Raw genomic sequence first — 24,475 nt, forward strand, 5'->3', positions numbered from 1 at the left:
ATCAAACTTTAAATAATATGAAAGAAGTTTCTTATGTGTGAAGTTTATGCATTTCTGTCTAAAGTATGAAAAAAAATAATTATTGAACTTTAGTCATTTTTATTTTTACCTAAATTTTAATTATATATGATTGAAGTTTGATCATTTTTATCTTAATTCAGTAATTTTGCTTAAACTTCAATCATATATATATATGAACATTAATCATATGAAAATTTTTAGACATTGTATTTATTTAAAATGCCAAATACTAACTTCAGACATTGCAAGTCTGTCTATGCTTTATACCCATCCAAAAAACAGTTTTCTATTTGTTTCTTCTTGTATAATATAATTGTTGGAGAAGAATGTCATGTTAAATTATAATCGAAAAACCTTTAAGAGTTATATTAATGGAAAGTCTTACAATGTCCTCCATTAGTATATATAAAGAAATATGTTGCAAATTAACAACATGACAGTTTGGCCGAGTGGTCTAAGGCGCCAGATTTAGGCTCTGGTCCGAAAGGGCGTGGGTTCAAATCCCACAGCTGTCACTTTTATCCTGTTTTTAGTTTTCGGACTCGGACTGATGTATATAATTAACGAAGGTGTCATGTCATACCTTATGTAATTAACTCATTTTCGTAATACACGTTTGAGACTACGTGTAATTTTTTTTTTTTGACATACTCATTTTTATATGTCTGAAATATCTCAATCTTATTTCTTCCATTTTATCCATCACGAAGGCTACTTCAACCTTGTCCGCCTATATCTTCGTTTTATTCTTACCACATAAACAAAATATTTTTTATGTTTCAATTTTTTTGTTTTAGTTTGACTCGACCTTATTATTAAGAAAATAAAAATAATTTTTGAGTCTTATGTTCTTAAACTAAATATATGTGTAATGTATTCAAATATCTTTTAAATTTTGTGATTTGAAATATATTATGTGAAAAATTTTAATTTGAGAAAAAATATTCATTTTTATAGGCCATCACATATACCTGATAAAACCCAAAGCACGTGGTCCAATTAGATCATGACACATGGATAATGAAAGAAATTGCGCAAGGTAATTTTATTACTTGTCTCATAAGCTCATGGTCTCAACCTATCTTATTGAGAAACATTTTTACAAATCGACATTGCTATAATCGAATCAATACAAATTATCTTAATTCATTATTTACTTATCATTTTAATTCATTATTTTGCTCTCTTTTTAGTTATTAATCACTTTCCTAAAATTTAACTGTACCTTATTAAAAATAAACACGACGAACATTGCTTTTTTATATATTAGCTTTATCTAAATAAACATCGAGGCAAGGCAAACTCCCTGTTAAATATTTTCACAAAAAAAAAGGTTACATATACTCAAAATTATAACTTTCTATAAGTTAAAGTATATTTTTTAAAAAAAAATTAGAACTTTTTTGACTTTCTAAATAAATATCAGTATAGTATAAAACATATTATTAAAGTAATACTATATACAAAACAAATATAATAAATTTCTAATCTAATTTTCCAAATTTTGCATCCCACAAATAACTTGCAAAAATTGAAAAACAAGCTCAATTTATACTCATGATTAAACTTAGTTTTAATTTTTAAATATTAATTTTTTAACTTTGAAAACAAAAAAAATTGCATTTATTCAAATTTCACAATTTTTCAAAGGCCTTAATTTCTTCTTCTTCTTTTTTTTTCAAAAATTATTTCACTCCATTTCTCCAATTTCCCCTTCAATTACAAACCTCCTCTTCCTCTCTCTAGATTTTCATATTTCCTCTTTAATTTTGTTTATTTCTCCAAAAATTCATAATTCATAACTCCTCTTTTTTCACAATTTATTTATGCCTTTTCCAGGAATTCTTCTTCTTTAGACTCCCCTTTTCACAATTGTTTCTTGTTTTTTCAAATATGAATTAGCCTGAACAATTAATTTGACCTTTTTTTTCCGTCAATATGAAATCGCCGGTGATGACAGGACCAACAGGCTCCTCGACGGTGCACCGTCGACAACCGTTATTACGAACAGAAACTACGACGCCGACGACGATGATGAATCACTGTGAAACTCTTCGTAAACGGAAAAGCGAGGTCGCCGGAAGGACAGCGGCGGAGTGCGCGACGGTGTGTTGCTGTCTTCCGTGTGCGATGATGCATTTTCTCATACTGGCGGCGTACAAAGTTCCGACGGGATTGTGCCGGAAAATGTTGAGGAAGAATAAACAGAAAAAGCTTTTAAATAACAATAATAAGAAGAATGAATCCAAATGCTGCCAAGCTAACGCTGCCGGCGACGTCAAGGAGTCGGAAAATGTCGATGTCGTCTTCGTTGCCGGCGGTGGCGGGGAGCCGATATCGGCGGGATCTGAAACGGAGATGTGGGGTCGGTTTTATGAGGGTGGATTTTGGAGGAACCCATCACAGTAAAAAGAAGATTAAAAGGGTAAGAATGGGATTTACAAATTAATTAATATGAATTTTGGGATAAAATAAATAAATAAAAAAGAGGGAATTGATCTTTTTTTTCTTTTCTTTTTCCTTTTTTTGGTTAGAGAAAAGGGTATTTCAATGATATGGTTTGTAAATATAATTACAAAAGTGGTAGCAAAAAGTTTTATTTTTTGCTATATATTATTGTAATATCTTTGTGAAAATGATGAATGCAAAAATGTGGATTGGAAGTTTTCAATTAAGGAAATGTTTAATTGGTCTAGTTCTTCGATTAATAATGTTGTTTGGACTAGAGTGAGTGCAAATTTCGATTTAACCAATAATTTGAATCGAAAAAGTGTTACTAATTATCGAGATTGAGTTATCGATGTGAAAACCTACTAATTATCGAGATTGAGTTATTAGGTTGATTAACCATTTCTTCAAGTTTTTTTTATTAGCTTCGGACTCTTATCAGTTAAATTGATAATTGTTTAATCATTACTTTATTATTCGATATTTAATTAATTCAGTGATCAATAAGTTCAAATTTCAGTTGCAACGTTCAATATGATAATTTACTCTAGTTTTAGTATGCACGTATTTATTCAGTATTTGTGTTGGTGTTTACCATCAAATTGTTGGTGAATTTAGACGTTGTTCCTTAACTTCAATATATGAAAATTTAAGTCAAATATATTCTAGAGATTCTTTATTCTTGTTAGACATTTATATGTTATTAGAATATATAGAGAACTTTTAGTAATTTTATTTTAATTTATAATTTAGATGAGCCTAAATAAAATAATATGAATAGTGTAAATTATATATTTCGTCTTAACTTGCTTAAGATTGAGAAGTAAAGTAATGAATGATGTAGGCTAAAAAGAAGCAACAATTGTCAACACATGGAAGCTTTTTAGTTAATAAAAACTTGTTGAATATGAAAATTCATACAATAGAAAATTTTGGTAGAGGGTTTTAAGTAAAATTTATGCTACACGGATGAATGAGTTCAAAGTTTCTTTTTTTTTTTTTTAAATTCAATTATTGATAATCTTCAATAAAAATGATCTCCTATGATCACTTACTAATTAAACAAAAGAAATTAATCTTTTCAGATCACTTATGTGTAAATATGTTCTCTCGTAAAAAGAACATAAAACTAAAAATAAGTTTATAAAGAACTACAAAACCAAATCCGTTGAATTTTTGTATGTCTTTTCCTAACCAATTTTTCTTTTGACAAGCATGGACCCACATACTCTAAGTAGTACCCCATGCATTAAACACTTGTACTGTACCAAGAACTAAGAACCACAAAAACATCATCTTGAACTTTAGAACCATAACCCTTTTTTTTCTTCAACAATAATGTCACTACTCTCTTTCACTTCAATTCCCAAATGCCCAAGTTCATCAAGATATAGCCATGGTTCAACACAATTACCCCTCAATTTAGTCACCAAATGTGAGTTAAACACAAATAGTGGCTCACAAAAGCTTGAAATTGGGTCACCAATTATAGTAATTGAGTCTCCTAAGTTGCTTAAAACTGCAGCCTCTGTGCCTTGTCTTAGACCCAATGCTGGCTTGGTCAAACCTGGTGATGTTGGCAGGTGCGCGCTAAAGTATTTTGCGAATTTATCTTATATGCACTGACAATATATATATACAAGTTTTTACAATTTAATATGTTGATATTTATAAAATATTACTGTCTTGCTTTATGTGTTATATACTATCAAATCATCTTTGGTGTATAAAAAGTCATTTCGTAAAAAAACTGGACATTCGCCCTAACTCAACCCCGTAAACTAGCTTTTGAGAGATGAATTGTCCAATACCATATAAGGAGACTAAGGACCTTTGAAGACACTGATGTGGGACAACAACACTTTCCGCATGCCCAAGACTGGATTTGAAGCGGGCACAACGTAAGACGGGGGCAACATTAGAAACAATGGATCGGGTGAACGTGGTTATGATTTGAATGGAACTTAATTTGCTTTTTAGGATTAAATGCATCACGTTTGATAGAAGTTACCATATTTAGCTCAAATTATATATGTGTGAAAAATATTGGCATATATATAAAAAGCAAAACTCGCTAACTCTAAATTATAAATCTACATATTTTCAACTGAGTAAAAATATAAACTAAGCTCTATATATGTAAGTTTATATTAAATGAAATTGAATTAATGTAATGCAGGATAGTGTCAAGGAAGCCTATGGACGTTTGGGCAGTTCGTCTCAGCATTGGCACTTATCTTATTGACAGAAAATACTTTAAGCCCTTAGAGCTTGAGGAATGATCTAAGTCGAGAGATCGAACCAGAGTTTGAAGTTTGTAGGTTCTGAATTTGTCAACTCGTTTTAGTTACTTGATTCATAATTAAATGAATTTTTTTGATATAATACAAAGTCTAAGCAAAAATTATGATATTCGTCCAATCCTATTTAGTACACTAGTTAATATGTGTTAAAAGTTAATGAAATAAATATAAAGAAATAGATTTCAAATAAATTAAATCGAATAAACTATGATATAATTTCGAGACTCAAATTTATAATGTTTAAATTCTACATTCGTCAAATTCATTACTACTTACACGTAAATTCAGTAGCGGAGCCACTTAATGTATAAATACTATATGTTGGCTCTCACTTTTTTTTTTCCGTGAGACTACCTTTTTTTAATATCTTGACATCCTTCAATAAAAGTTTTGATTTCCACTAATGTAAAATACAAATTTCGACTTTTGTAGCTCGAATTGGTTTTGCCAAAAATAAAAAAAAAAGATTTTATTTACGGAAAAAAAAAATCGCCGTCTGTGGGGATCGAACCCACGACCACGTGGTTAAAAGCCACGCGCTCTACCACTGAGCTAAGACGGCAGTTGTTGCCATAGTATTAGATAAAGTTATTCAAATTAAATATTTGAAGAACAGCAACCAGGTAATTGAAACTTAAGGGTTCGTTTTACATGGGATAAATAAAATAATTTCAAGATAAATCTGAGATTAAGTTTATTCCATATTTGGTTTGAGGTATTAACTAATCCCGATATTGTTTTATCCTATCATTTGTATTAAAATGGTGAGATTACTATCTTATATAGAAAGTGAGATAAAATAATCTCATGAAATATCCTTGTCTCATCCACCGTATCAATCGATCCATAAAGTGAACGAAGGTGGTAATACTTTAAATTGGTTTTCGATAATAAAAGTTCGACTAAACTATTTGTCTTTGCGGGGGTAATTGGAGGGATTGCTACAAATTTAGATAATGCATTGCAACAAATTGACTAAAAGAGTTTCAATAATAGTTGTAATTGTTGAAAATACAAATAATAAATATTGTGTGTTTGGTATAATAATTGAGGTTGCTTCTGCTATAATTGAAAGCTATTAATAAAAATAAAATAATTAATGATATTTTTTGTTAATTGTGACTTTGGCACGAAGTGTGGTAGGCCTACGACGGGGAGCATACCATTGGAAGGAAAGCAAGCCTGGACAGTGGAAGAGCTAGGGGAGGCCAGAGCAAGGAAGGTCAATGTGATGAAGTGAAACCTAAGAGAAATATTTGAAATTATCCCTTAATAATTTGATGATTTTAAAAATATCTTGAAAGTTATATAAAAGTTGTACATGGATAGAATTGTATCCGTATCAAACATTTTGAAACGCCCCCAAAATAAGAATGTCATATAAACCGAAATGAAGCTTTGTTTAATGCAATTACTACAAAAGTTGTACATGGATAGAATTAAGTTCATATCAAACAATTTGAAACTCTCCAAAATAAGAATGTCATATAAAGAACATATGTGTATGTAAGTTATTTTTAACGAGCGGCATCTCAACGCTAAATCGCAAAGTTAGGTATATATTACTTTAACAACAACATTACCAAAAGCTACAAATTGAATCAACATGTATACAAAAGAAACATATTGGATAGCCATAATATTTATATGAACCTCGAGCAATATATTTGCAAAATGGATAAGAAAATAACAAGATACTTGCTTTAATGATAGTTTTACTCATTTATTTTTTCATCTTTTGCTTCTTAGTCTACCAAGAGCTCTTAAAACCATATATTATGAAGCTTTTCTTGAACAAAAATTACTTCACTTGAATCATATTCTTCTAGTTTCCTTTCACTGCCTGAGTTGTGAGCCCGAATCCGAAGGGGAACAGTGGATCATAGTGTGGATCGCCAACGTTCATTGGGAGCTGATCGACTCTCCTGAACCAAGTACGCGCGAGTTTACCAGTGAATCCATAGTCACCAAACAGAACATCAGCAATACCTTGTCCTTCAGTTCCTGGAAGCCAAGCAGCCACAAGTGCATCCATTTTCTCGAGGTGTGGCTCGATCACAACAGGACGTCCAGAGATGACAACAACTACACATTTCACTGCCCCGCAGACGTTGTGTATAATGCTAGGACCTGGATCAGGTATTGTGAGGTTTGAGCTATCGCCGTACATCTCAGCATATGTATTTTCTCCAACAACTACGACAGCATAGTCAAATTTGTTGGACTGCACAAAGTTAGTGTCCGGCTCCTCTTTGAATACTACTTGTGTTGAAGGATCAACAGTATTCTTGATAGCATTTAAGACGGTTGTTCCTGTAAGATTTCGAGATGTATCAGTTTGACTTCACATATGATGCAGAACAACTCTTCAGCAACACGAAAATTAAGTTCACTATCTATGCATATTGTCATTGTTCAAATGCGAAAATAGATGTATTGATAAATTTGGTCTCACTCGTAGGGGTCGGGACCCTCACAAAGGGGGAGGAAGTCGACTGAACATCTCAGCCAATGGCTGTAATTTCCCTGACCGTGTTGGGTGAATTGTGACCTCGTACAATCGTGTCCGGTGTGCACAACAACCACTTTGTCACAGTACTTATGGGCTAATAAGAACGGAAAGCAGACAGTAGACATTGGTGCATCTTATCCAAGTAACATGTATTTACGTACTTATCTAGCATGAGACACGCTATACTACGATTTTAAATCAGAAGAGAAATTTCAAGAAATGAGAGATCTACTCATTGTATCAATAACCGAGTAGGATCTGGTGTATCATAAGGGATTTGACTTTTCTATTGGTTCCTATACTGATTGGATCAAAAACAATTCTTGATAGAGGCAAGGGGTGAATCGAAAAAAAAAATCTTTTATCCATTTTTCATGTAATGTAGCATCTTATTGCTGCAGAAACCTAGTCGAAACGACAGAACAGGAACAGAACATACCAATTGTAAGGTTATTGTGAGGAACACCCTGCCATGTTATTGTCCAGCCTCCGCACTGGTAACCCAAATTGTCTGCATGAGTTCCAGCAACAAGTATCTTTGCTGCTTTCTTCGGAAGGGGAACTAATGGTTGCTCAGGTTTCTTGCCATTCTTCAAAAGCACAAGTGATTTCCTTACTGCTTCCCTTGCAATTTCTCTATGTTCCTGCACAAATATGTTCAAGCATATTAACTCTAATAACACGAAAAATAAAAAATCCTAACGAATCAAAACATTTTTTGTGATAGCACATAAGCATTTTGTACCTGGCTGCCCAAATGTTTTGCCAAGCTAAGATCAGCCAATGGATCCTCAAAGAGTCCCATGACAAACTTAACCCTTAGTATACGTTTCACAGCATCATCGATTCTGCTCATTGGAACGACGTTTTCATTCACTAGCATTGTCAGATTGCCAATAAAATCTGTGTAGTTATTCGGTACCATAACCTGTGTGTAGACAAAACAGACATAAATGAAACAACTAAAACTCTACTTAATAACATATCAACCATCATCATTTCCATATATTCTCCACGAAAAAACTAGTGAGAAATTCAACATACTAACCATGTCGATTCCTGCATTAATACTTGCTTCGACTGAATACGTGTAGTTAGAGTTAGCTGGGTTAGTAATCCGGTTAATACCTTCCCAATCTGAAATGACAAAGCCCTGAATTATACATGCCAATAGACGTGGTTATATACTTTGCTACATCACCAGATAGCTTTAGACTGTCCGGGCATATAAGTTTAAATACACGAGCTAATCGTTCTTACTCTGAAGTTCAGCCTCTTCTTTAGGAAACCAGTGAGTAGATGTGTGTTGGCATGCATCCTTTCACTGTTCAAGCTTGAGTAAGATGCCATAACTGTTGCAACACCCTTTATGACTGAATCGTAATATGCAGGCATGTGGATGCTAAATAATCTTTTTGAGTCGACTATTGTGTTGTTTTCATCGAGTCCATTCACAGTGCCACCATCTGCCACAAAGTGCTTAGCACAGCCTGCAACCTTTGTCCTTTACTAATTGAATAGTTCAGAATATAAACGTCAGCGTTGGTTGCTTTGACAGAATTTCTTAGCAATAAAGCAGATAAATTGAAAAAACAGGACATTGAATAGATCATTCGATGAAAAGGAAAGAACAAAGATTCATACTTTCCATTGACGTAGGGTGTTCCCTTGCTCATGTTAGCAGGCAAATCCCCTTGTAAACCAGGAATGATCTCTGTCATTCTTCGCACAATATTAATATCTTCGCTGAAGCTTTCATAACAACGACCCCATCTCGGGTTTCTACATACCTACCATAAGACAATTATTAGTATATCAAATAAGTTATGAAAAAAAAACACCTTAATGAGCTAGAAATGTCAATCATATCAACTTACTGCAATGCATGGAGAAAAAGCATATGGTATTCCAGTGGCTCTGACTTCAAGTGCTGTTGCAGCCCCGATACGCTTCATAAGATCAGGATCCCTGTATCAAAATGGCCAAAATTTTGAGATCAAAATCAACGAAAACACGAGGATATTAGGATTAAACCAAAACATCATAGTTCTTATAAGAAGCCAATTATCATAAAGAAACAAGCAAATGTAATTCGTCTTTGTGATTACAAGAGATACAACAGAGCATTCAGGCATCGATACTCGATAGCACAGACTACAAAAATAACATTATGGCATATACTTCATTATAGTCTGATTCGAACAAAGATATCTCGGGGAATACACTTTAATACTATGTATTCAGATAGTAATGAAAACATGAATGACAAAGAAAGGCGTCTGCATTTCAAAGAATGATTTATCGAAACTTGCCTGGTGACACCAAGCCCAACATTGTGAGGAAAGATTGTAGCTTTGTAGACATTATTATGACCATGAACTGCATCAATGCCATAAATCATGGGAATACCAAGGCGAGTCGAGAGAGACGCCTTTTGAAAATCATTTACCATATTTACCCAATCCTCAGCTGTGGCATTAGGTTTAGGTGTGCTCCCTCCACCACTCAATAGACTCCCTGCCGAGAAAATATACAGTTGAAGATAAAAGGGATCTTTACACAAGTAGCATATCGGATTCTCTGTTTACTTTTTCAAGCTGATATACATAAATTATACAATGTAGTCAAAGATGAACTTCCAAATACTGAAAATTGAAGCTTTTTGCAGAACCAGTGTGCCTTTTCAAACCATGTTGTTCGGACTCTCCAAAAATGTTGTCGCATACTCATAGGGCTTGCTGCCTCCCCTCAGCGGCCTCGATACGCTCTCTGGCAGCGCGAATGCGCGCTTCTTTCCTGGCAGGATCCAGTGTTCTAACACTCCTCAAAAAGAGGTTTAGATACTCCAAAAATGCACTATATTTCTCAAAAAACAAATGTGCGAAAATTTCATAAATAACCAATTCATCAATCCTCTAAAAATACACTATTTTATAGGATGTGACACAAACCCATGTACATTTTTGAAGAGTCTGAACAACATAGATTTTCAAACACTAAATGGGAAAAAATTTCAAGAATGGCCAATTATCAATCCTCTAAAAATGCACTATTATTAGAGCATCCAACACACACTCATCCACATTTTTTAAAGAGTCCGAGCGACATAGATTTTCAAACACCAAATAGACAAAAAAAAAAAATGGCCATTTCATAAATAAAAAAAGTAAAAAATAAAAAATTCAAACATACCAATAAAATATTTGCTCATAATCTCAGCAGATGCAACTTTCCTCTCAATTTGAGTCATTTGACCAATTTTCTCTTCAATTGTCATTCTTTCCAACAAATCTTTAATTCTAACACCCAATTTTTGTTTTGGATCTTTATATTTCGTATACTCTGCCTTAGTAACCATAGCCAAGATACAAAATAACATAAATCCGATAATAGGTATTTTAGCAAATTTCCCCATTTTTTTCTTTTTCTTTTTACAATCTCAATAATCTTTTTCTTCTTCCAGGAAAATATGATATGAATGAACAAACAATAAAAGTTAGATAACAAGTAGGAAAGGAAACATAAAACAGATGATTTTTTTTCCTTTTTATTTTTTATTTTTAAATTTTTGGATAAAATTTGTTAGGAAAAAAATATATATAGAGCTCTTGGTGATGGTTCATATATATGCTATGAATTATATGCACTTACACACTATATATACACAAAAAAGAGAGTTTCAAGGTATGGTTCAGAGGATTTTTGCTAGGGAGTGATTATGAATGAATAATTTGGAACGTTTCACATTTTTATGAGAGTTCATATTTTCCGATAACATTGGAAATATACCAAAAAAAGAAACGAGTTTGCCTTAGTTGACATTTTTGAATAAAATTGAAACCATAAAGATAAAATAGTGTTATGGATATTATTTCAGGGGTAAATCAGTAATCTAATTCGTCCATTTTTATATTAAAAAATTACTTATGCTACGTCCTACGTCTATGTATAACACGTGTTGTGTAATTTTGGATGTTAATGAAACTGATAATTTATTTGTTTGCTTTCAAGAGCGGAGGTCTTCTTTTAATTGCACATATCATATTTGATGAAAGTCTAGTTCAAATTCATAAAAGGGTCCAATGATTCTTAGTAATTAAATATGTGCTTGTTTTGCCTGTGGATGTCATGTCCACTTTTTGCTTCTGCTTTTTTCTTCCACTCATCTTTGTTCTCAAACTTTATCTTCTTAATTACATTTTCTTTATTTGCAGTGGCTATAAATAGTCATTGTTATTATGCAATAAAAAATAAACACTCAATTCTCTATCTTTCTCTTATCATTTCTTTTTTGTTTTTCTTTATTCTTAATTTGCTAAATCAGTTTGTTTTATAACACGTTATCAACACTAGCCTCCATCACTTTGAGCTATTTTAAAAAGGTAACCAAAGGGTAAGAATTTTATTTTCTTAAAATATCGAATATCTCTAAACTTGAATTTGTTGCTCTTGATACATATGGAAAATGATACTCATCATGGGCACTAGATGTCGAAATACACCTAGAATTGATGAGCCTGACAGACAACATCAAAGATGACAATATGACATCTAGTCAAAACCGTGTCAAAGCCATGATATTTCTCCGCCACCATCTTGATAAAGGGTTAAAATTACAGTACCTCACATTAAAAGACCCCCTTAAACTATGGAAGAATCTAAAAGAAAGATATGACCACCTGAAGTTGGTTATCCTTTCACAGGCACGTCATGATTGACTCAATATGAGATTAATGGATTTTAAAAATATAACTGAATATAATTCTGCTTTATTTAGAATTATGGCACAGTTAAATTTATGCGGAGAAGAAATTACTAAGCAAGACAAACTTGAAAAAACATACTCTATATTTTCACCCGCGAATATGCTACTGCAACAACAGTATCGCGAAAAGAGTTTTAAAAATATTCTGAATTACTTTCTCACCTTCTTATTGCTGAACGCCACAACGAATTGTTAATGAAAAATCATGATAGTCGATCTGTTGGTTCTTTGTCATTCCCTGAAGTGAATCAAGCAAACTATAACCAACAAGAAAGAGGTCATGGCCCCAGTCGTGATCGTGATCGAAGAAGAAATTATAATCATGATTCTCGTCTAGCACCGAGAAATGATCAGCAATATAAAAAGAAGAGTGAAAAGCAAGAAGCTATACCAAAGAAAAATTCAGAAAGTATATGTCATAGATGTGGAGGTATGGGGCACTTGTCACGCTCCGGGAGGGTACACTAGACGTGGCCGACACTCAAAAACCATTTTTGGCCTTCAAGCGAGCCACCTGGTCCAGTCACACTTTCATTCATTCACATTCTATCAGCGAAAGACTCAATCATAAGGATACTATTCATAATTTAGGGCCAAAGGCTAAACAAATACCCAATCAATAGCTAGCTAGAATAAAACTAGTCAAAACGAACAATTTAGCATTTTCATACTCTAGTCTATGAAGCCTCTATCAACAATCTAGAAGGTGTCAATGACAAGTCCATGGCTACCAAAAATCAAAATAAGGGAAATAAATCAAACTATAAAGATAATCTCGATATCCTCCGGAAGCTGGGAGGACTCATCAACTAGCTGGAAGTGAAAAGATCTTCAACAGTGCGTCAGTTGATGATCTCTAGTATTTGTCTCTGCATCATGAAACGATGCAGGCCAAATGACATCAGTACATGGAATGTACGAGTACGTAAAATGGCCGAATGAAACAAACATCAAGGAAGAATCAAATCAACTCGATCAAGTGTCCTAAGTCTAAACAAGAATATGGTTTAGACGGGATCAATCACATACAATTCAACCCAATCCGACTCAGAGTACTATCAAGCCTATATGGGAGTTTCTTTTATCCGCCAACCATCACTTATGAGCCAGTGATAGTACAACAAGCCGACGTTGTTGCCACGTCCGCTCATACCTTGCCAGGGTATGAACGAATCAACCAATCATGGATCCATATCCAACCAAGTCCTATCATGTCAGGATAATTATTTGGGAAGCATCCGACTTTAACGGTTCAATCCCCTCCTACGTTTGGCGACATGGTTATTGAATTCAAGTTATTACTTACTCTTACCCAATTCGGTGCTCGATACTCCTCCCAAGACTCAATGCTCATAAAATTCCATCCAATAAACTCAATCTAATCATATCGACAAGTCTCATTTGGAACCTTGTCAAATTCTCAATTCTATCACAATCAAACCTCTTCCAATCATACTGTCTGATCAATTTCAATCGTATCTTTCAAGAGTAGTTTAAATATGCATTTATAACATCATACAATTTTATCCAATCATTCATCTATTCATTTAGCAAATCTTTCCGGGACTCATCAAGACTCCAAGGTTCTAAATCAACCATTTAAGGAAATCAACATATTTAAGAAAGTTAAGATATTTAAAATAATCAACATATTTAAGAAAATATACAAAGTATGTTTAACTACTCATATCAATCAAGTCATACTAACATGAAAAATTTAGCAATTTCTTGACTCAACAATATCAACATAACAAAAATTAAGTTAATAGATGAAAAGACTCATTTGGACATAAGCCTATTAAGAAACTCCATTCTTATGAACATTTAACCTCAAAGAAGGTGTAGGGCACATGAGTGGACTCAACCCATGCTTTGAGTAGCCTTACATACCTTGGTGAAGACTTTGAAGGAACCTTGATGTTAGGTCTTCAATGAAAAGCTTGAATCTTAGAAATTCTTAAAGGCAATCCTTGTTAGAGATGGGTTGAGGAAGAAGAGAGGATGAGGATTAGGGCTTTTTGGGAGAGGTAATGGACTGAAAAGAAATGGTCCAAAACGTGACCAAATCAGTGTATATATCATTAGGGAAAATGTCCAATTTGCCCTTCCTCAAAAATCTGAAAAAATGGGCTAAAACCCTCCTGGCGCTATAGTGGCGCGCCGCGCCACTAAAGCGCCAAGTCAAATATAGGCTTAAAACCCTGCACATCTAATAGTGGCGCATCGCACCAAGGACCAAACTACTGAGCCTTGTTCCTGGCGCTATAGTGGCGCATCGCGCCCTTGCAGCGCCAAGCCTAAATTTTCTGGGTTCTGGAAAATGGGCTTAAAAATCCTGCACATCTAATAGTGGCGCGTCGCGCCAAGGACCAAACTACTGAGGCTTGTTCCTGGCGCTATAGTGGCGCGTCGCGCCACTGCGGTGCCAAGCCCAGGTTTTCCTTAGTTATGGTCCAGGCCTAAAATTCCTGCAGCACTAGTCCGTCGTAAGATAGTCATAACTTTTGACTCCGAACTCCAAAAAAATGCAATCTTGGTGGCGTTGAAAAAAAGACTCAAAGACCTTTAATTTAATAGGTCATGGGCCACCCAGTTCGTTATATTCAAAAAGATAAGGTTGTTGGAAGTCGACCCTTATACAAACTCATTCGGAAACTTAGCCAAGATGAGTTCTTTGGACTTGGCTTGGTTTTAGAGATCCCTTATGACCCTAAATCATATCCGACACTCTCCAATTTCTTAGGAATTGATCCTAACTCATGCATGCACTTTATAATCATCTAGTACGATCCTATACGTACACGAAGGATGGTCCGAATCTTAGTGAAAAATTTTGAGGGTGTTACAGCACTGGTCACGGACCTGCCGGTCATCAAAACGTCTGGTTCATCTATATCAGTCATTCTTGAATAGGGAAGAAAATAATCTAGAGACAAACTTTATCTCTGAAGATAATATTGAGCCTATGCATCTGGATATAGCTGATTTATTCAATTTCCTAGAAGAAAATATGAATATTACTAACCCTGATAATATTTAAATTAGTTTCTTTTTATTTGTATGTACTAAATCATATGTTTATATTTTTCTAATTCATGTATATAAATAAAATTTGTATAATGAGCCATATTTTAATTATAATATTTATTTATTTTTTGAAGAAAAATATGGATATGCCTCAAATTTTATTTAGATCAATGATCAATGATCAATCACAAGGATATTTGTACAATTGATAGTGGAATGACTCATGCCATTTTTGAAGACGAAACATATTTTTCCTACTTGCTTAGAAGAAAAGCAATGTTACTACAATTTTGGGTAATTCAAAAATTATTGAAGGCTCAGGAAGAGCTACTATATTTCCGCCTAAGGGGACAAAGATTGTTATAGAAGATGCACTATTCTCTTCTAAATCCCCAAGAAACTTGTTAAGTTTTAAAGATATCCGCAGAAATGGATATCATGTTGAAACACTAAATGAAATGAATATTGAATACCTTGGTATAACCAAGCGTGTCTCAGGCCAGAAATATATTTTAAAAAAATTACCAACTTTGTCGTCTGGCCTATATTATGCAAAAATTAGTGCAATTGAAGCACATTTGATCGTAAACCAGAAGTTTACTGATCTAAATATATTTATACTATAGCATAATCGAATAAGTCATCTTGGATCAATAATGATGAGACGAATTCTTGAAAATTCAACTGAACATCCGTTAAAGAACCTGAAGATTCTTATGAATGATGAATTTTCATTTGCTGCTTGTTATCAAGCAAAATTAATTGCCAGACCATCAACCCTGAAGGTTGGCATCGAATCTCCCAACTTTTTAGAGCGTATACATGGGGATATATGTGGACCTATTCATTCATCTAGTGGATTATTTAGATATTTTATGGTCCTAATAGCTGCATCATCAAGATGGTCTCATGTGTGTCTCTTATCATCTTGCAACCTAACGTTTGCAAAGTTGTTGGCACAAATAATAAGATTAAAGAGAAAAAGGAATCTGAAAGAGAAATTGTGTGAAAAGTTTCATTACTATCTCATTTTGATCCACGTACTCACACATGTAAGTAGGAGGTACATAAGATCATCCACTTATAGAAAATAGCAAATCAAATGTCAGATGCATTTACTGATTTGAAACGGATAACTAAGTCACATATCCCTACAGTGAATGTACCTATCCGGATTGATGTCCCAAAATGACCATCTACTAGTATCATAGTTTCTGAATCCCAAACACGCCTAAAGCATGGTAGGCCATTGGGTTCAAAGGATAAAAATCCTAGAAAGAGAAGCGTGAGAAATAATAAAGATGATACTACAAAAGAACCTCCTGAAGAAGGTCAAGATTTGAGTAATCCTGATATTCCTAAAAAAATCAGTGAATCCGAGACTCAAGTGAATGAAGAACTTTCAATAAGTTCTATCGGTGATAAGATAAATTTAGATCAATCGAAAATTAAGATTGATAATGTTTTTTCATATAATATTGCAATTAACCTCATGCTGGATAGTGAAAGCCTTGAGCTGAAATCCATCAAAGAATATTGACGTAGATGTGATTGGCCAGAATGGCAAAAGGCAATTCAATCAGAATTAAACTCACTTGCTAAACGTGGGATTTTTGGACCTGTAGTTCAAACCCCTAGGTGTAAAACTAGTTGGCTATAAAAGGATTTTTGTGCGAAAACGAAATGAGAAAAATAAAATTGTAAGATACAAGAAACACCTTGTTGCACAAGGATTCACTCAAAGACCTGAGGTCAACTACGAAGAAACATATTCACCTGTTATGAATGGAATAACTTTTCGATATCTCATTAGTCTAGTTGTACATAAAAATCTTGAAATACATCTAATGGATGTAGTTACAACTTACATTTATGGTTCACTTGATAATGAAATTTACATAAAAATTTCAGAAAGATTAAAATTGCCTGAAGCATATACTAAGTCTCGGAAGATGTACTCATTCAAATTGCAAAGATCATTATATGGTCTGAAACAATCAGGACATATGTGGTATAATCGTCTTAGTGAGTACTATAAATGATGTCACTTATTCATGTATTTTTATTAAGAAAATAGAATCAGAGTTTGTTATATTCATCATTTATGTTGATGACATAAAATCTCATTGGAACCCTTAAAGAGGTCCAAATAGAGATTGAATATCTAAAGAAAGAATTTGAGATGAAATGTCACGCCTCGGGAGGGTACCCTAGACGTAACCGGCACTTGAAAGCCATTTCTAACCTTCAAGTAAACCACCTGATTCAGTCACTTCATCATTCAATCACACTCACCCAAAGGAGGGGTCAACCATAGCATACTATCCATATTGCAGGGCCGAAGACCAAACATATTCAACTCAACAAAATAAGTAAAATAGGACCCCTCAAAATAACAGTCCAACTTTTCCACACTCTAGTCTATGAAGCCTTTATCAGAGTCTAGAAGGTGCCAATGACAAGCCCATGGCTACCAACAATCAAGATAAAGGAAACGACAATAACAAAACTATACAAGGAACTCAACATCCTCCGGAAACTAGGAGGGCTCACCGATTAGCTGGGAGTGTAAGTGGATCTTCAATGGGGCGTCGGTTGATGATCTCTGGTACCTGTCGCTGCATCATAAAACGATGCAGGCCAAATGGCGTCAGTACATGGAATGTACGAGTATGTAAAATGGCCGGAGGAAACAACATCAAGAAGACATCAATATCAACTCAGCACCTCAGCTCATACATATATATATATATATATATAAATATAGGACAACTCACTCAAATGTCCTAAGTCTAACAAGAATAGTTTAGACGGGACTAACTCATAAACCACTCAACTCAACTGACTTAGAGCACTATCAAGACCTAAATGGGAGTTTCTCTTAACCGACAACCATCACCTATGAGCCAGCGATAGTACAACAATCAGACGTTGTTGCCACATCCGTCCATACCTTGCCAGGGCATGAACGCCTCCCTAATCATGGATACCATCGATTAGTCAAGTCCTATCATTTCAGGACAATAAAAATAGGAAATATCCGACTTTAACAGTTCGATCCCAAGGGAAGCATCCGACTTTAATGGTTCCATCCCTACCTACGTTGGCGGTGTAGTTTCTGGGGTTCGAGTATGGACTGTACTCTCGCCCGCTTCGGTGCTCGATACTCCTTCCATGACTCTATGCTCATAAAACTCCTCTAATCATCTCAAACAAGCCCTCACGGCTAGTTTCACATAGTACATTACCACCTCATCAACTCGGTTCTCATTTCAACTCAATTAAGTCATAATGGCAAGTCTCATTTAGGACTTTGTCCACTCGTCAATTCCATCCTCAAATCAACTCAATCAAGCCTCATTTACCTAAACATTTATGACATCTCCTCAAGATTCGGCACAACTCTATGACTTCAACTCAACAATTCAAGTAGAATAGCACATTTAAGGAAATTGGCTTAAGCAACATAATCACATGGCTAAAGAGATCAACAAGACGTAACAACAAGTCATCTCCATCAACTCATAATAACATGAAGGATTTTAGGGACTTCTTAGCTCAACAACATCAACACATATAGCATCAAATAAATAGGAGACAAAGTTCATATAAACATAAACCATACCAAGAAACTCTATTTTCATGAACATCTAACTTCAAGGCAAGAGTAGGGCACATGGGTGGACTCAATCCATGTTTTGGATAGACTTACATACCTTAGTGAAGACTTGGAGAAAACCTTGATGTTGGGTCTTCAATGGAGGACTCAAATCTTGAAGCTCTTAGGACAAATCTTTGTTGAGAATAGAGAAGAAGAAGAAGATGAAGAAGAGAGAGGGAGAGAGGAACTTCTAGGGCTTTTAGAAAGAGAGAGCTGGAAATTTTGATCCCAAAATGACCAAGGGCAATACATATATAACTTGGGTAAGTTCCTAAATTACCCCTCCTCAAAGTTCTAAAAATAGGCTAAAAACGCACCTGGCGCGATAGTGGTGCGTCGCGCCATTGCAGCGCCAGGCTGAATACGCCTAAAACCTGCACACCTCGTAGTGGTGCGCCGCGTCAGTGACCAAACTACTGAGGCATATTTCTGGCGCGATAGTGGCGCATCGCGCCCTTACAGCGCCAAGGCCATATTTTCTGAGTTCTGGAAATTTGGCCGGAAAAACCCTGCACAACTTTTAGTGGCGCATCGCGCCAAGGACCAAACTACCGAGGCATGTTTCTGGCGCGATAGTGGCGCGTCGCGCCCTTACAGTGCCAAGGCCATTTCCCCAGCAGTTGCAACCCAAGCCAAGAATGAAATTCCTTCCGTGCTAGTTCATCTTAGGATCGTCATATCTTTTGACTCCGAACTCCAAAATTTACGTTCTTAGTGGCGTTGGAAAGAAGAGTCGACGACCTTTAATTTGATAGGTCGTGGGCCACCCAGATTGACGTCCTTCGAAAGATAAAGTCATTAAAAGTCGACCCTTATACGAATTCATCCTAAACTTAGCCACGACAGATCTTTTGAACTTAGTTCGGTCTTGGTCACATCACCTCTAACACTGCTCAGTCCTTTAGAGACTCATCTTAACTCACGAATATACTTCAAGATACTCGGGTTTGACCCCTTCCGAACACAAGAAGGGTCCGAATCTTTGGAAATTTTTTGAGGGGTGTTACATTATCTCCCCCTTGGGATCATTTGTCCTCGAATGACGAGAAATCAAGAATAGACTCGGGGTGCAAATCACAATCAACACTCAGTCATTTAATCAGTCAAATTCTCAATTAATTATCAATCAAGACTCAAGATGCACAAATGAATTCAAATCAAGGAAATGGACATTACCTTCAACATTCTCATCGGTAGGCACGAATAGATGGGTATATTTAGATTTCATGGCTTCCTCAGCTTCCCATGTGGCTTCCTCAACAAATGGATTCCTCCACAGGACTTTGACTGAGGCGACCTCTTTGTTCCTCAATTTGCGAACTTGGCGATCAAGAATTTGGACCGGAACCTCTTCATAATACAAGCTTTCCTTAATTCCAATGCTATCAATGGGGACTACCAACGAGGGATCGCCTAAGCACTTTTTCAACATTGAAATGTGGAACACCAGATGAATAGAAGCTAGCTCTGAAGGTAAGTCCAACTCATAAACAACACTCCCGATCCGCCTCAAAATTTGGTACGGACTAATATATCGAGGACTAAGTTTCCCCTTCTTTACAAACCTCATGACACCCTTCATGGGTGACACTTTCAAATATACCCAATCATCTACCTCAAACTCTAAGTCTCTTCTCCTCATATCGGTGTAAGATTTTTGGCGGCTTTGGGCTGTCTTTAGCCTCTCTCAAATAACTCATACCTTCTACATGGCTTGATGAACAAAATCGGGCCCAATCAACTCGGCTTCACCAACTTCAAACCACCCAATGGGCGATCTACACCTCCTCCCATACAAGGCTTCATAAGGAGCCATTTGAATGTTTGTATGATAGCTATTGTTATATGCAAACTCTATGAGAGGCAAGTGATTATCCCAATTTCCCTTAAAGTCAAGCACACATGCCCTCAACATATCTTACAATGTCTGAATGGTGTGCTCTGCTTGGCCATCTGTCTGGGGATGGAAGGCTGTACTCAAGCTCACCCTCGAACCTAATCCCTTCTGAAAGGATTTCCAAAATTGGGAAGTGAATTGAGCTCCTCTGTCTGAGATGATAGACAAAGGGACCCCATGCAATTTGACAACCTCCTGTATATACAACTTTGCATAATCTTCTGCGATATTAGTAGTCTTAACCGCCAAGAAGTGAGCTGATTTCGTCATTCTATCCACAGTTACCCAAATGGAATCATATTGCTTTCGGGACTTCGGCAAGCCTGTAATAAAGTCCATGTTGATCATTTACCACTTCCATTTTGGAATTTCTATATTTTGGGCTAAACCACATGGCCTTTGATGCTCAACCTTCACTTGTTGGCAATTTGGGCACTTGGAAACAAATTCCGCAATATCTCTCTTCATCCCACTCCACCAATAGATTTCCCTCAAGTCATGATACATTTTCGTGGAGCCTGGATAAATGGAGTACCTAGAACTATGCGCTTTGGCCATAATCCTCTCTCGAACATCATTGACATCCGGCACACACAATCTATTTTGGTACCTCAACACACCATCTCCCCCTTGGGTAAAAATCATTACCTCTTGTTTGTGAACAACTCCCTTCAATTGGAGAAGGATGGGATCTTGGTCTTGCTTCTCTTTTACCTCTTCCACAAGTGAGGACATAGACCCATCCTGAACAGTAACTCCGCCTTCATTGTTTTCTTCCAGATGAACTCCCAATCGGGCTAATCTGTGTACCTCCTTCGCCAATTCTCTCCTTCCTTCCTCCACGTGGGCAGTGCTACCCATAGACAACCTGCTAAGAGCATCAGCAATAACATTAGCTTTACCTGGATGGTAGAGGATGCTCATATCATAGTCCTTGAGTAGCTCAAGCCATCTCCTTTGCCTCAGGTTGAGTTCCTTCTAGCTAAAGACGTATTGCAAGCTCTTGTGATCGGTGAATACATCAATATGCACTCCATACAGGTAGTGGCGCCAGATTTTAAGCGCAAACACCACAGTTGCCAGCTCAAGGTCATGAGTTGGGTAATTCCTCTCATGAACCTTAAGCTGTCTTGAAGCATAGGCTATCACCTTCCTTCTTTGCATCAACACACAACCCAAACCAATTCTGGATGCATCACAATAGATCACAAAACCTTCTGTACCATCGGGCAAAGTTAGAATAGGAGCAGTGGTTAGCTTGGTCTTCAATTTCTGAAAACTCTCGTCATAAGCATCGGACCATTGGAACTTAGCCTTCTTTTGGGTCAGCTTAGTCAATGGTGATGAGATGGATGAGAATCCCTCTACAAACCTTCGATAACAGCCAGCCAAACCCAAAAAGCTCCTTATCTCTATCGGGGATGTGGGTCTAGGCCAATTCTTCACAGCTTCAATTTTCTGAGCATCAACCTGAATACCTTCTCCAGATACAATGTGGCCTAGGAAGGCCACTGATGCAAGCCAAAATTCACATTTGGAGAACTTTGCATACAGTACCTGGTCTCTCAAAGTTTGTAAAACAACTCTAAGATGATAGGCGTGCTCCTCTTCATTCTTGGAGTAGACCAGAATATCATCTATGAATACAATCGCAAACATATCGAGATATGGTTTAAACACTCGATTCATGAGATTCATGAAGGCTGTGGGGGCATTAGTCAATCCGAAGGACATGACCAAAAATTTGAAGTGGCCATAACGAGTCCGGAAAGCAGTCTTCGGAATATCACATTCTCTCACCTTCAACTGGTGGTAGCCGGATCTCAAGTCTATCTTTGAGAAACAAGTGGCACCTTGAAGTTGATCGAATAAGTCATCTATTCTGGGGAGAGGGTATTTATTCTTTATGGTGACCTTATTCAACTGTCTGTAGTCAATACACATTCTAAGAGATCCATCTTTATTTCGAACAAATAGGACTGGAGCTCCCCATGGTGAGACACTCGGCCTAATAAATCCCTTATCTAATAAGTCTTTCAACTGCTTCTTCAACTCTCTCAACTCAGCTGGGGCCATTCTATATGGAGGAATTAAGATAGGCTGGGTTTCAGGAAGAATATCAATCCCAAAGTCAATCTCCCTATCAGGAGGGACGCCAGGCAGATCTTCAGGAAAGACATCCGGAAACTCGTTGATAATCGGAACCGACTCAAGGGATGGAGACTCAATGCTGTCATCTTTTACTCGGACAATGTGGTAAACACACCCTTTTGAGATTAGCTTCCTGTCCCTAAGGTATGAAATAAACTTATCCTTAGGCGCAACAGGACTACCCTTCCACTCTATGACAGCCTCATTCGGGAATTTGAACGTGACAATCTGAGTTCTACAATCAATAGAGGCATAACAGACATAGAGCCAGTCCATGCCAAGGATCACGTCAAAATCAACCATGTCCAACTCAACTAGGTCGGCCAAGGTATCCCTGTGATAAATGGACACAGTGCAATCTCTGTAGACTCTCTCAGCTAAGACAGAATCACCGACAGGAGTGGCCATACAAAAGGGCTCAAGAAGACGTTCAGGAATTTTATTAAATTTACTAGCCACATAAGGAGTCACAAAAGATAGGGTGGCACCCGGATCCATCAACACATAACAATCAAGAGAAGAGACTCGAATCATACTCATCACGACGTTTGGAGAGTTCTCTTGATCTTGGCGACTACCCATAGCATATAAATGGTTGGTACCTCCGCTGGTGCCTGAAGTAGTGCCCCTCTGATTATCTCTAGCCGGTGGTGCGGTGGCAGAATGCTGGACTCTATTTCCCCCTATTGGACACTCCCTCTGAAAATGGCCCATTTGGTCGCATTTATAACAACCAACCCTTCCCGCTCTGCATTCTCCCAAGTGGAGCCTACCACATTTACTGCATGATGGCTTTCCCCTCGCACCTTGACTTACACAGGACTAGGATTGAGAACCTTGGGGTCTGAAATTCTGACGACTCTGTCCCTGCCGATCATACCTGTTCTGCGGCATAGGTGCGCTGGCGGCAGATGAGGCATGATTGGGAGGCCTCTTCTGGAAGAAGGACCTGTTGCCCTTGCTTTGCCTCAGTTCACCCTCAGGGCCTGCTGATTTTTCCTTCTTTCTCAGGTGCTCCTCTCTGTCTTTTCTTTTCTCATCCTCCACCTGTTGAGCATACACCATTAGTCTCGAAATATCCATGTCCGAGATCAACAATGCTGCTTTGCACTCCTTCTTCACACGCCTCCCTAATCCGGAGACGAACTTCCTCATCTTTGACCTCCCATCAAGAATTATTTCTGGAGCATACCTGGACAGCTGGATGAACTTCAGGCTATACTCCTTAACGGTCATGCCTTCTTGTTTCAGATTCACAAATTTCTCCACTTTCGCTTCCCTCAATTCTCGGGGAAAGAAGTGGTCAAGGAAGACTCCCTCAAATTCATCCCACCTAGCAGGTTCAGCATCTTCACCTCTACCTTGTTCCCATTGGTTATACCAAATGTTCGCCACATCCTTGAGTTGATAAGACACCAACTCGACCCCCTCGATTTCCGTAGCATGCATAGCTTTTAGTATCTTCCACATCTCATCAATAAAGTTTTGGGGATCTTCATCGACCTTAAAACCCTTGAATGCCGGTGGATTCATCCTCAGAAAGTCTCTAATCCTAGTGGCAGCGGATGGCTCCTGGGAACTAGAGCTGAGAGTCGGCGAACTCTGGTTACCATTTTGGGCAGCAATAAGTTGCGTGAGCATTGCAATTGCCCCTCGAAATTCTGCCTCTGATGTGGGTGCAGGTGGAGTA

The 24,475-nt window shown here is 36.7% G+C and overlaps 3 protein-coding genes and 2 non-coding genes across 6 annotated transcripts; 3 read left to right on the top strand and 2 right to left on the bottom strand.

Annotated features, from left to right (window-relative positions):
• Positions 1-456: 456 nt before the first annotated feature.
• TRNAL-UAG (transfer RNA leucine (anticodon UAG)) lies at positions 457-536 on the top strand. The gene has a single exon. It is a non-coding gene; the product is annotated as a tRNA-Leu (tRNA).
• A 1,423-nt stretch (positions 537-1,959) lies between these two features.
• Positions 1,960-2,430, top strand: LOC129884374 (uncharacterized). Its single transcript, XM_055958684.1, has one exon. It carries the CDS (start codon positions 1,960-1,962, stop codon positions 2,428-2,430), a length of 471 nt encoding a protein of 156 aa, XP_055814659.1.
• Positions 2,431-3,643: 1,213 nt separating this feature from the next.
• On the top strand, positions 3,644-5,971 carry LOC129887632 (protein CHLORORESPIRATORY REDUCTION 42, chloroplastic). Of its 2 annotated transcripts, XM_055962800.1 has the most exons (3): positions 3,644-4,052; positions 4,649-4,786; positions 5,908-5,971. In XM_055962800.1, exons 1-2 carry the CDS (start codon positions 3,808-3,810, stop codon positions 4,749-4,751), a joined length of 348 nt encoding a protein of 115 aa, XP_055818775.1. In that variant the 5' UTR covers positions 3,644-3,807; the 3' UTR covers positions 4,752-4,786; positions 5,908-5,971. The 2 variants fall into 2 exon arrangements, with proteins under 2 accessions (XP_055818775.1, XP_055818774.1); XM_055962799.1 differs by lacking the exon at positions 5,908-5,971 and having other exon boundaries at positions 4,649-4,883.
• Positions 5,263-5,334, bottom strand: TRNAK-UUU (transfer RNA lysine (anticodon UUU)). Its single transcript has one exon. It is a non-coding gene; the product is annotated as a tRNA-Lys (tRNA).
• Positions 5,972-6,381: 410 nt separating the features above from the next.
• LOC129887631 (uncharacterized) lies at positions 6,382-10,906 on the bottom strand. The gene is made up of 9 exons (XM_055962798.1): positions 10,477-10,906; positions 9,597-9,801; positions 9,162-9,252; positions 8,929-9,074; positions 8,545-8,788; positions 8,333-8,437; positions 8,030-8,212; positions 7,724-7,928; positions 6,382-7,085 (listed from the first exon to the last, which is right to left on the bottom strand). Exons 1-9 carry the CDS (start codon positions 10,697-10,699, stop codon positions 6,598-6,600), a joined length of 1,890 nt encoding a protein of 629 aa, XP_055818773.1. The 5' UTR covers positions 10,700-10,906; the 3' UTR covers positions 6,382-6,597.
• Positions 10,907-24,475: the final 13,569 nt, after the last annotated feature.

Source organism: Solanum dulcamara, chromosome 4 (assembly GCF_947179165.1).
Source record: "Solanum dulcamara chromosome 4, daSolDulc1.2, whole genome shotgun sequence".
NCBI classification, from domain to species: domain Eukaryota; kingdom Viridiplantae; phylum Streptophyta; class Magnoliopsida; order Solanales; family Solanaceae; genus Solanum; species Solanum dulcamara.